The sequence below is a fragment of the Rosa chinensis genome, chromosome 5 (genome assembly GCF_002994745.2).
Source record: "Rosa chinensis cultivar Old Blush chromosome 5, RchiOBHm-V2, whole genome shotgun sequence".
In the NCBI taxonomy this organism is placed as follows: Eukaryota; Viridiplantae; Streptophyta; class Magnoliopsida; order Rosales; family Rosaceae; genus Rosa; species Rosa chinensis.
The window spans coordinates 66373240-66386448 of record NC_037092.1 but is presented as its reverse complement, the minus strand read 5'-3'; the positions used below and the strand labels follow the sequence as shown (position 1 = coordinate 66386448).

Below are 13209 nucleotides of genomic sequence, written 5' to 3'. Positions count from 1 at the left end.
TCTCTCTCTCTCTCTCTCCTCTCTATCGCCGCTCCTCCTCTCCCTGATCTACGGCCTCTGCCACCACTCGATTGACGCCGCCGTTTGCATCCCCGAGATCTTCTCTCTCTCTCTCTCTCTCTCTCTCTCTCTCTCTCTCTCTCTCTCTCTCTCTCTCTCTCTCTCTCTCTCTCTCTCTCTCTCTCTCTCCCTGATCTACGGCCTTTGCCACCACTAGATTGATGCCGCCGTTTGCATCCCCGAGATCTTCTGGACCGATCCGGCACTCACTCGAATGGAATTGGCTTCGGTGTTATTCGAGGAGCTCTTCCTCGTCCACCTCCTCCCAATTCTGCAGTGGTACGATTGCCGAAGATAGCAGATTCTACCGACACTATCCCCAAATATCAATGACAAAAACGACGATGTTTCGATCAACAACAGACGACAGGGTTAAGGAGCTGGAGAGCAGCTACGAGAGGGTTTTAAATGATAATTGTAGGGTTTTCGGTGAGTATTTTAGAGATGTTTTGGCGAATAAAGATGGAAGAAGAGTGATTGATCCACGGGCTGTGGGTGTTGGAATTGAGTGAGGGAAGGATGAATTCAGGTATGATGATCGGAGCGCTGAAGAAGATGAAGCCGGATTTGAAAATGGACGGAACAATGTAATCAATTCTACCCTTACAAACTTTTTATTATTTTATTGAGATTGTTGGTTTGTGTTGAATGAGCTCAAAGATGGTGACTTTCTTGATTTCTGGGTCTTGGGTTTCAGCCTTTTTCTTTGTCTTGCATATGAACTAGGTCTTTAGGATGCCATCACTTTTCTCCAATATTGATGGGTATCGAAAGATTTTTGATATTTGTTGGGCATGGTCAATTTGCAAACCAAAATTTGACCATTGAGGGATCAGAGATTTAGAGAAACATATTTGTTGAACATGTTCAATCTGCAAACCAAAATCTGCATATTTTCGGCATTGGGGGATTACAAATTAAGAGAAACAAAAAGAAGAATGAGATTTTTTTTTTGTGGTTTTTTTTTGTCTTGAAATGACCATTTTAGCCTTAAAGTAACTATTATTGTCAGAGTTAACGTCCAAATTGGACAGAAAATGAGAGATTGGATACGGTTGAGAAAAATTGAAAAGCTCGAGGGGTAAACTGATTAAATTGAGACGACAGAGACTAACATGAAGTTACCCCCAAACCTCAAGGGGGTAAACTGAATTTAATCCTTAAATTAATAAAATTAAAATAAATACTTGATGTAAAAATATCAAAATTATCAACCTTCCCTCTAATGAATATTTGGAAAAGATTTGGCAAAACTGCATACGATACGATAACACACTCACAAACACGCATGAAATTATAAGAATTTGGCTTGAGGTTTATACGTTTGGTTTCATATAGGGTTACCACGATAAGAACACAAATTTTAATGAATTGGTTTAGTGTTAATCTGTTAACATGATAAAAACCATTAACATAAGGGTATTCTTGTAAATTTGAGTTTCTCTGTCTAATATATATATTAGAAACCCTAATACATCTATCTAATTCATCGTAATCATTTTTCTCAATTTTCACGACAACAACCTCAATTCTCAATTTTCAAAAAGAAGGAGGTAAGCCCAATTGTATAAGATTTACGTGTGCTTCTTATGTTACTCTAAGTTATAAGATTTTGTAAGTTAAGACTTAGTTTTTCTTCACAAGTCTTAAGGAGTTTTAGAGGTTAACACGAAACTTAATGGTTCGGTTTTGGTTTTAGCATCTTAATAGTTTGTTATTGTATTTTACAATAAATATACGACACGAATATGACAAGACACAGTATTTTTCCAGATTTAATTAGAATAGTGGCACGAGCATCACCATTGACTCAGATATGTACGAAAACTCAAAGTTAAACAACTTAGTCCACAACTCATCAGCCCCATATTCTTTCATCATCCACCGTCCAAGAGCTTCAGAAGCAATTTCGAAATTTATACTCATTCTTTTTTTATGTGAAAAAATTACTACAAAATTTGCTTGGCTAAAAGCCTAAAAGTGTGGTGAAAGAAGATGAGGCTGAGAGTTACTTGATGTCTTCTTGGAATTTCTCCACTTCAAGACAAATAAGTAATAATTCCTTCAGGTGGTCAGGTGTTATGCAAATAGTCACTTCAGATATACAGTAGTTATTTTGTTTTCTTTTTTTTTTTGGATAGAGTTTTTTTGTTTGTTTTGATGACCTTCAATTCAGATATACAGTAGTTGTATATGTGTATATATTTATTTATTTTTTGGTCATATATAGATGCATGGGAGTGTGTGTATGCATAAAAATATCAGAAGAATGAAGCTGAATCCAGTATCTCCCTCCAGGAATTCCGGGCTCCACATGGACAGACAAACACTTGAACCAGAATCTATTGAATAATAATTATAGAAAGAGAGAAGTTTGAGCTGCATTCACATGGTCAAAATATCTTGCGTATAGTCTTATCATATGATTATGAATTTCATGAACAGTTTCATATGCTAATATCTTTGATTTAAATCATGAGTTTGATATCCTTCTTTTGGCTGAATAAATTTTGAAGTCATTGTCAAGTGTCGACGGAGAAGCCAATTAATTTGCAAATCCATAACTTTACACAATAACCATATCTGCCCATGAGTGAAGGAAATGAACACAATCCACAGAGTCAAACAGTAGTTCCTCTACTAAGCAAAGTTAATGCAGCAAAACCACTTTCACAAGTAATCTGAATTTGAATTTGAAAGTCTCTGCAAACAAATAATGGCTTTCCATTTTTACCCCCAAACAGAAAAAATGATTCCCCCCAAGCATCTTACGTTCTTACATCATAATTTGAGTAAATTCTGAGTATTTAGCAATTGCAATCATGAATATTGTTTATAAAATATTATAGCCTTGATGATACTGAACTACAACATGTCACTTATTCAAGTTATAAGAAGAAATGCAATCTTCTAATTCATGAGTTCTCTTAACGGGGGGGGGGGGGGAATCAAAAGGTAAACTCACCTTGAAATATACAATTTAGCAAGTACCAAGACTCATAAAATAGATTGATAAAAATGAGATAATCGATTTTGTTTATTTAACTCCTCATTAAGACAATCAGACCATTAAATTTGTCTAACAGTTCAATTATTTCTTGTTATAATTTTTAAATTTATGAATATTTTTCGATTAACTTGCAAAATTAGAGTGCTTTTCCATTAAATATTGAAGTCATTGTCATTTGTCGACAGAGAAGCCAATTAATCTGCAAATCCAGATCAAATCACACAACAATCATATCTGCCCACGAGTGAAGGAAATGAACACGTTCCACAGTATCAAAAAGTAGTCTACCAAGCAAACTAGCAAAGTTAGCAAAAGCACTTTCACACAAGTAATCTGAATTTGAAAGTCCCTGCAATCAAATAGTGGCTTTCCATTTTTACCCCCAAACAGAAAAAATTGGACTCATCCCCCTAAAAAAGTAAACATCTTACATCATAATTCATTAATTCTAGTGAATTTCTGATTATTTAGTTATCAATTAAGATAATGAATGTCGTTTATTGTAAAATATAGTAGTCTTATGAAGCTAGTGAGTAACCAACATTTTAAATTTCATGATACTAAATTTACAACGTGACAACGTGTTACTTATTCAAGTTAGATGTAAAAAGAAATACAATCTACAAACTGTTGAGTTATTTTAACGGAAAATCCAAAGGTAAACTCACCTTAAATATACAAATTTAGCGAGACTCATAAAATATATCAATAAAAATGAGATAATTAATATTTATTTATTTAATTTCTCATTAAGACAGTTAGACCTCTAAGCTTGTCCGATTGTCCAATTGTTTCTTATTGTGATTTTAAAATTTAAGAATATTTTCGAGTTAACTTAAAAAATACGAGTGTTTTGGTATAGATTTTTGTTACTCTGAATTATGTGGGGCAAATAACCAACTCATGCTTAATCTTAAACTCATCGCCATCAATCAATCAATCATCCTCTTAAGAAAACACAAAGATAAACTCAAACACAATGGGCACTTCAGTCATTTTGCAGGAAGCATGCCCGAAATAGACACGCGTCTGCAACAAAGAGCGAGTGAGTCTCACACTTCTTCTCCTTCCCCATAAAGCCACTTCAACTGCCCAAACCCTTATAATAAACACGTACCACCACCTTCATCATTTCTCACAAAACCCAAAGACTCATACTTTCTCCAGTCTCCACCAGAAAATTCCAAAACAAAAAACATCCAGACCCAAATAGGAAGGAAGAAAAGAAGAAACAAACCCAGAAAAGATGAGGTCCAGCAACCACTTGATAGGTGTCCTCAACTTCACCACCTTCCTCCTCTCAATCCCTATCATCGGCGGTGGAATCTGGCTGAGCAGCCGAGCCAACAACACTGACTGCCTCAAGTTCCTCCAATGGCCTCTCATAGTCATAGGAGTCTCCATCATGGTCGTCTCCTTAGCCGGCTTCGCCGGAGCCTGTTACCGTAACACTTTCCTCATGTGGGTCTACCTCTTCGTCATGTTCTTCATCATAGCTGCTCTGATCGGCTTCATCATTTTCGCTTACGCCGTGACGGATAAAGGTTCCGGCAGGGCGCTTGCAAACCAGGCTTATAAGGACTACTATCTGGAGGACTACTCTGGCTGGCTGGAGGAACGCGTAGCAAAAAATAGCTACTGGAGGAAGATTGCTTCTTGTGTGAGGGACTCTAAGGTTTGCAAGAAGATGGACAGGACTGTTAATGGTGTGCCGGAGACTGCTGCCATGTTCTACAACAGAAAGCTTAATTCTATTGAGGTATGTAAATTTTCACTTCTTTGATTGATTTCTGTTTTAGCTATAGCTAACTATGTAGTAAAAAGGGTATGATGTTTTCTATAGCAAAAAGAACCATAAAGCATGAAAAAAGTTGATCTGATTTTAGAACTTTCTGTTTTGTTTTAAGTTCTTAGCAATAGAATTTTAATGGGTCCAATTTTTAGTGACGATGTTATGTTCGATATCTGGTATGCTATGTTGTCAGAAATTCTGAATCGGACATGATTTTAGAGACCAACTATTTTGATTCACGGCTTAAGTTTGTCTGATCTATAGCTTGATGATTTTTTTGGAGTTAGAGGTTGAAGAAGGTTAAATAGTGCTTTTACTGGTAGATCTAGTTTGGGATTTAGATCTTGCTTTAAGGAGGTTATTAAGGCATGTGGCCAAACTGTGTGACAAGCATGGGGTTGGGTTGAGTTGGAGTCCCCCAATTGTAATATACTTTATCCCCCGGAAATATGTGGTCTTTGGACCAATGGAAAATTGCTATGTGGGATTTTCTTTTTAATTCCTTTTTTACTTGATGGTGATGGAAAACCCACCATTACCAACAGAAAACATTTTACTCCCACTTGTACACTGTCCTTTTCTTATATAAAATTTTGAAAGGAAATTTCATTACCCATTTTTGAAAGAAGGAAAATAAATCATTTCCCATTGTTCAAAATATAAGTGGACCACAAGGAGTGATGACCTTAATCGATAAAGAGCTAATTCCAATTAGTATGTCTCATGTAGGCGGTGGATAGAATAGTGTTAGGCACTTGGTCCAACAAGAAAATTAGAAAATAAGACCCACCGGCCTTCAGATTCTGTGGTAAAAGACCTAAATCCCATACAGTCCATACTTGTGTTGAAGTGCTCGACTATTTGATTCTTCACTCGACATAAACTCTAAACCTAACAAGAAAATATCGAAAAAAGAAATGAAAATTGAATAATCAGTACAGTAGCACGTAATTTAGGTATAAAGTGTCACTCAGAAAAAGAGTGCGACTCTCTTTCACTCTTGCTCAAACCATATCCTCCTATGAAGTGAAAAGAAGGTTTCTATGATGATATTCTGGAATATTAAGCGAATTACAGTAAAGTACTTGTTGTGGTGGCAGTTGTTCAGTAGGTCAGGATCCTGAAAATAAAAGAATGTTCTTCTAGGTGGGTTGTCTAAGCCTTTTTTTCTGCTTTATCTTAACAGAATATCTTTTAGGTGGGATATCCTTTTCTCATTTTTGTCTGGTTGTTACAAACTGGAACACAATGATATAGCCTTGAACAAACTTGAAATACTCCCCTTATATAGTCCTCTCCTCTCCCACAACTGTTTTGGCTTTCACTTTATTATTGGTATGTTTTGTTTGACAAGTCTGCATTATTGGTGTGTCCAAATTATTGATGCAGAGGTTAGTGGAATACATACAATGTTCCAGGTATAAATGCATGTTATCTGACCATGACATGTTCCATACTTGCTTCACATGCTGAATACAGATGTAGAAATTTAAACATATTATACAGAAAATTTCAAGCTTAAAGGGAGGGTAAGGTCAACTAAGTGATTGGCTTGAACAAACTTTCTAGCTTTGGTCAGCATTTTGCTGGCACATAGTAGTTTGTAGTTGCAGTCACTAGTCATTCTTATCCCTTTATCACTATAGAAGATTGGGTGCCTTTTATAGACGCTTTACCATATTGGATTTATATCAGGATGAAGGTGTATCTATGCAAATGGGTTTTCAGACCTAAAAATAATTTACGGAAATTGGTTTTATCATGATCAAGTGATGTGGTCGGCAAATATGATACATGTAACATTACTTGAGAGTCGACGGGTATTTAGTGCATCTCGATTTCACACACTCGTAATGAACCTAATCAATGCTCTTGGCCATTGGACTTGCTAGTAGAACTACGAGACCCAACTATTTTTCTATATGTGTTGATGATATATAAGTTAGAGCAAGTGGAATACTAATTTTCTTTTTATCATTTGATCAATAGTCTGGCTGCTGCAAGCCCCCTACAGAGTGTGGCTATACCTATGTGAATGAGACGTTTTGGACCACTGAAGGAGGCTCGGTGGGAACTAATCCCGACTGTTCTATGTGGAACAATGATCAACAGGAACTCTGCTATTCCTGTAACTCTTGCAAGGCTGGTGTGCTGGCCAGCATTAGGAAGAGTTGGAGAAAGGTCTCTGTCATTAACATAGTTGTATTGATCGTCCTAGTGATCTTCTATGTGATTGGCTGTGCAGCGTTCAGAAACAATCGTCGGATTGACAATGATGAACCGTATGGTGAGGCTCGGATGACAAAGGCGCAACCTAGCCCTTTCCAACTCTAGTGGTAGAGATTGAATCTGATAGTTGGAAAAACTCTGTGAAAAGTGTATTTTAAAGGTTTTAAGATTGCACTCATTAGGGCTCTTTCGTCTTAGACAAGTGAACATCATGAACTTGGCTTGATTTTTGAAAAGTTGCCTGTATATGAGCTAACATGTACTTTATTTTATCTATCTTTATCATTTACCTGGTAGAAATAAGTGTGTTCTGCATATCAAGGTACGGTAGCAATGCATCGCTTCCATAACTATTTGTACTGTTCATGTAAATTGCACATTATTTGGGCGCACTAGGGTTATCTGTATTCAACCTAGGGGCCCAAATTACTCTCTCCCTTCCATGTTCTCAAGTTTCAACTGACATTAGATTTCCATCTGAGAAGGGAAGTGATTATCAGTTCAGTTTTTTTTCTTTTTCACATTTGCATACATAGAGATCAATCGGGCCTTCCTAATTTCTTTTTTCTCTAGTAAACTGTCAGTTGTTCCATTTTAGTTTTTGGAGGTTCTGTCTTAATTCTAATTCAGTATTTACTTGGTTATTTGAGGTGTAAGGTTCATATCCCCTGACTAGGTCTTCATATTTTCTTTTTAATAAAGGGGATTGGGAAAGTTCTTTCGCCTATTTATCCTCTATTTGATTTCTTCCTTTGAGAGAATTGGGACTTAATTTTCCTCCTATAATATGTGAACCACAAAGACATGGATTACAATCCTAATTTAGGATTGGACGCTGATATCAGTCCTAAGTCCTAACACAGGTTTGAAAGCCAACAACAATCTGAAGAAAGATGACAACACACCAGAACAAACTGAAGCAATTCTGCACTGCTCACAAGCATGCTAATGCCTATCCTGGTGCAAATATATCAAGACAAAAACCATGGGTACTACTATATATCAAGCCACTCATCTTTTACGTACTTGTAGTCATACACAGAACTCCATACACTTATATTTCATATCAACCCAACAATTGTAGATGTAGGAATTCACAATGATAGAATGTAAACGTCAAAGAGAATGAATGAGAATATACAAGTTTCATATCAAGTTTCTATCTTTCTGTATTACAATATGATCAGTTTTAACTTTTCTATCACTCATGACTCCCTATCCACCCTCCCTCTGCACTTTACTCTGTTTCTACTAATTGTGAAATAGATGATTCTTTGTGTTTTGAGTAGCTAGCTAGAAACCATTTTTTTCCCCTTCTAATTTCAATCGTTCTTTCTGAACTTACAACTGATATATGGCTTCTTGTGGCCTCAATTAAATCCTTAGGTGAGCAATATTGTGGAAAAAAGGAATAAAAAGAGTACCACACCCTATGAAAACTCGAAGATTATCATCTACCATAAGAGGTAATTTGAAGAATAATAGTAGATGCGTATGGCATCCAAATGGAGTTACTTGGTCAATTAGAGTGTGGGTGTGTGTGTAACAGTCATGTGCATATATAACTCTTAATTAAAAACTTAACAAGTCGAAAGACTACAGAAATGTGATGACAAACCAAAGCCTTACATTGCCAACAGAACAAAATATAACAACAAAACCAGAAAAAGATACAGAAAAATTACATACTTTAGCTTCTAAGCCTACTCTGCAACTTGGCCCTACACAGAAGTATCCTCTCTTGAACCCTATCTACAAATTTGAAGTATCCATACCTCCACTTCTCCTTAAGCACTAAAGACCCACAGACTCCCCAAAATCCTGTGATGAACCCAAGAACCACGGAAATATGGAACCATGGTATTTGATTTTCATGCCCATTCTCCTCATGGTCTTGGCTGTTTCCATTGTCTGCATCATTGCCTTTGATTGGTAAGCACTTATTTGGAAGCGGAGCACCACAAAGTTTTGCATTCCCCTCAAATGATGAAGCATCGAGTCTTTGAAGGTGGGTGCTTCTTGGTATTGGTCCTTCAAGATTATTGTATGAGACATTAATGTAATTCAAGAAATTAAGGCTTGCCAGTGATGGTGGGACTTTTCCAGAAAAATGGTTCATTTGAAGTTCCAATACCTCCAAATTCCTGAGGTTAGATATTTGGTCTGGAATATTCCCGGATAAGTTATTGTTGCCAAGATCCAATTTCCGGGAAAAGATCCGTACTTGGCCAAAATCAATACGCGTCTCGACGGTACTATTGCCTATACTTTTCCCTCGCAGATTAGACATTCTGTATTGATGATACGATGCACCTTGCCATTTGTAGACAATCAATTCAAGATCATCTACTTGAGCTGCATTTGTTTCAGATATCAACATTGGTAGTGTACAAAGTTCCTTCGGAAATTCACCCGAAATTGAATTATTACCCAAACTTAGATAAGATAGCCTTGGAAGAGTCCCCAACCAATTAGGAATTGACCCTGTGATTCTATTATCTCCAAGATCCAAGACCTGTAGCTTCTTGAGGTTAGATAACCATGCAGGTAATTGACCCGTGAACTCACATCCACTTAAACTCAGATATCGAAGTTTTTGGAATCCTTCAAAATCAACCATGCCAAGATCAGCTGGCATTTCCTCGCCTACAAAATTATTAGAAACAGATAGGAATACAAGACTTTTGCAACGCATCAATATCTTCATTGTGCTTGTGATATTGGCCAGTCGACACTGACCCAGAGAGAGGAAGGACAATGACTTCAATGATAGAATCTCTGATTGTATTTCTACTTGTAAATCGTTTTGGCTTAGTCGAATTGCTTTCAAGGACTTACATGAGTAAAGGCTTACTGGAAGGATGCCAGTGAAGCGATTAATCACAAAGTCAAGTTTAGTTAGTTGACTAAGTTTGGAGAAGTTAAGTGCAGAGATATTTCCGTCAAATTTGTTGAATCCCAGATTCAGTTCTGTAAGGTTCATGCAATTCATCAAAGGTGGGGGCACAGAACCTTCTAGGTTGTTGGAATGAAGCAGCAAGAGTTTCAATTTGGAGAGCTTACCAATACTTGAAGGTAGCTTGCCACTCAATCCATTCGAGTTTAAGTCGAGGATTTCGAGATTGGCGAGGTTAACAATTCTTTCACTAATAGCTCCATGAAATGAATTCTGAGGTAATGAAATTTCCTCAAGTTTTGTAGCATTGTAGATATCTTCTGGAAGTAATCCTGAGAGGCTATTGCTACCAGCACGAAACACCTGCAGTTTCAAACACTTCCCTAACCCACAAGAAATGCTACCATTGAAATTATTGGAGGAAAAATCCAACAGGCTAATCAAGGGATAAGAATGAAGACAAATATAAGAGGATGGTATAGATCCAGTCAAGAAATTGTAACTGACATTAAAACTAGTCAAACGCCATGCTTCTTTGAAGAATGAAGAAGGAATTGAACCTTGAAGAAGGTTGTAGCTCAAATCAAGCATTTGGATATTACTGGATGGTAGAGAAAATGGTAATTCTCCAGAAAGAAGGTTGTAGCTCAAATCTAGGATCTCAAGACGACTCAAAGATGAGAAGAATCCAGTTTGATCAAGTGAACCTTCAAGTGAATTGTGGGACAAATTGAGGTGGGTGAGATGCGAAAGATTTCCAAGTGGAGAAGAGGGAAAAGAATCACCCCCTTTGAGTTTGAGGCCTTTGTAGGGCAACGATATATGTGTGATCCGACCAGCCATATCGCAAGTAATGCCCTCCCAGTGACAGCAATCCTCAGAAGACCAATTCAAATGAGAAGGCATATCAAAAGAGGACTGAAGAGAGTCTTGATCCCTTTTGATGCATGCGGCTGGTTTGTGAGAAATGACAGTTGATGATGAGATAAAAAAGATGAAGAGGATGACATAGGGAGATAGATTATTAGGCTGCTCTGCCATAACTGGATGACAATTGGTTTGTCTCTATAATGTATGGATTCCTCTGTATATATAATTATAGACTTCTTGGTTTGGACCAAATAGAGCTAGGATTCTAGGAAGAAGCGAGGAAGCTATGTTTGTTTCTAATCATACTTCTTGAGGAGTACGTACATTCAATAGAAATTGCAACACCTTATTGTTCTATATGGACTTTTCTAAGAGTAGGCCAGAGGCGACCGAAGAACTGAATGATAAACACTTCCAAAGGAAAAAAAATTGGGAGAGGATCCTTTCATGAGCTCCTTATCTACCCGAGCTTCCTAAGTTTTTTTTTTTTTTTCGATGACAGAAAGAAAAAACTAAAACACAAAACTGACTATCTAATGGCTCATATTGACTCTCATACTATCTTTACTGTTTTTTGTTATTTTATTTTGTTCATTATTTTACTTTGTTATTCTGATTTGATGTTTTACTTTGTTCTTCTGATTTGATGTTTAATAGTCAAAAGAAGTTGAAAATTCATAGCCTACCCATCTTGAAAAACAGAGGATGATGAATTGACGCATAAGAAAGTTCATTCCATTAGAGAGGGCGAGAGATTTGCCAAAAAAGAAAAAAAGAGCATCGATTCTGATTAGGGTTGACAATTCTGACACGACCCGATAACTCGATTCGAAACCAGCACGAAATAAAGAGGGTTGAACCCGCACGATTAAAAAACGGGTCGACAGTGGGTCAACCCGCCATGACCCATTTAATAAATTGGTCGGCTACGGGTCAACCCGCCAACACGAAGTGAACCCGTATAACTCAATTGTGCTATGTTTCTTCTTGAAATTTTGGACGTTCAAAGTATTTTATCATAAGATTAGACAATTTGAAATATTTCGCTTTTTAATTATTGGATTTAATTATTTATGAATTATATATAATTATTTATATTCTTCGTCTTGTGGAGTTTTTAGTGAATTTTATTGTTGTAGGAGAATAGAATTGTGTCTTATCATTGATAATAGGAGCCCTTTAAATAGGGAGTTACAAGGTACCCAAAATGTAATAGAATCCGATTACAATTGAATATCTAAAACACATTCCTATTACAACTCTAAACCCTAGTTTGTAGAGGCACACATTATGTCGATATCCTTCAACACTCCCCCTTGTGCCGCTCAAACTTGGTGATGACGCTTTGATTGTTGCCTCGTTAAAAACCTTGCCAGGTAACAAAAACCCTGTGGGACAAAAATAACCCTGGTCGAAGGAAAAAAAGAGCACAACACGTCCTTCACTCTTCGAGATCGAACATGTAGACATCATGCCTCCCCCTGATGTCAATATCTCCCCCTGATTGCTACAATCATGGGAGTTCGGATAACTTTCTCAATCCGATGCTCTTCACATGTTTCTCGAAGGTGGATTTTGGTAACGACTTAGTAAATAAGTCCGCTACATTATCCTCTTATCGGATTTGGTTCACTTCAGTATTTAGAAGTGCTTGTTGTCATTTTGATGGAGGGGAGGAGGAGCACGGAAGGTGGCATTCTGCCTTGTGGGGTCCGATCCCACACTTCCGTCATCTCTTTTCTCTGTAGGGATAGAATAAGCCCATATCAATCATACCTCTCAAATATCGAAAGATTGTCTTTATACCAATCTAATGGCGTTGCGTTGGCGCGGGGCTATGTTTAGCCAACAAGTTCATAATAATTGAGGTGTCCGGTCTTGTATTGTGCTAAGTACAATAATGCGCCTATTGTACATAAGTAAGCACCTCTGCTATTAACACGTCTTCGTCATCATCTCTGGGACGAAACGGATCCCTTTTAGGGCCAAGACTACGGACGACCATGGTGCATCTTTGACTTTATCAAAAATGCCTCTTGACACGGTATACAAGTTCTAAATTTAGACAAAACCGTGTTCTCCCAAGGTCATTCCTCTCAAACTCGGATTTCAGGTGTTCAGCGGTTTCCCTTAACTCTCAAGGGTTCCAATTATGTTTATCAACATAAACCGCGACAATTGCAAATCCGGAACTTGTCATGGAAACGCGTGGGCATAGTTCATCATATCCCTTCCCAATCAAGTAGTCATTTTAGTTAGCATTTCAACCTTGTTGCAAATACGCTCCGTGGTCTAGAGCCACTTGACTTGGATAAATAAAGTCCACAAGAACCTTCATTATATTCCGTATCT

At 37.3% G+C, this 13209-nt stretch overlaps 2 protein-coding genes across 2 annotated transcripts; one reads left to right on the top strand and one right to left on the bottom strand.

Moving 5' to 3' along the window:
• The first annotated feature begins 4170 nt into the window (after window positions 1-4170).
• Window positions 4171-7525, top strand: LOC112165295 (tetraspanin-3). Its single transcript, XM_024301786.2, has 2 exons — window positions 4171-4829; window positions 6852-7525. Exons 1-2 carry the CDS (start codon window positions 4317-4319, stop codon window positions 7194-7196), a joined length of 858 nt encoding a protein of 285 aa, XP_024157554.1. The 5' UTR covers window positions 4171-4316; the 3' UTR covers window positions 7197-7525.
• Window positions 7526-8781: 1256 nt separating this feature from the next.
• Window positions 8782-11028, bottom strand: LOC112163882 (receptor-like protein 2). The gene has a single exon (XM_024300146.1). It carries the CDS (start codon window positions 11026-11028, stop codon window positions 8782-8784), a length of 2247 nt encoding a protein of 748 aa, XP_024155914.1.
• Between the last annotated feature and the right edge of the window lie 2181 nt (window positions 11029-13209).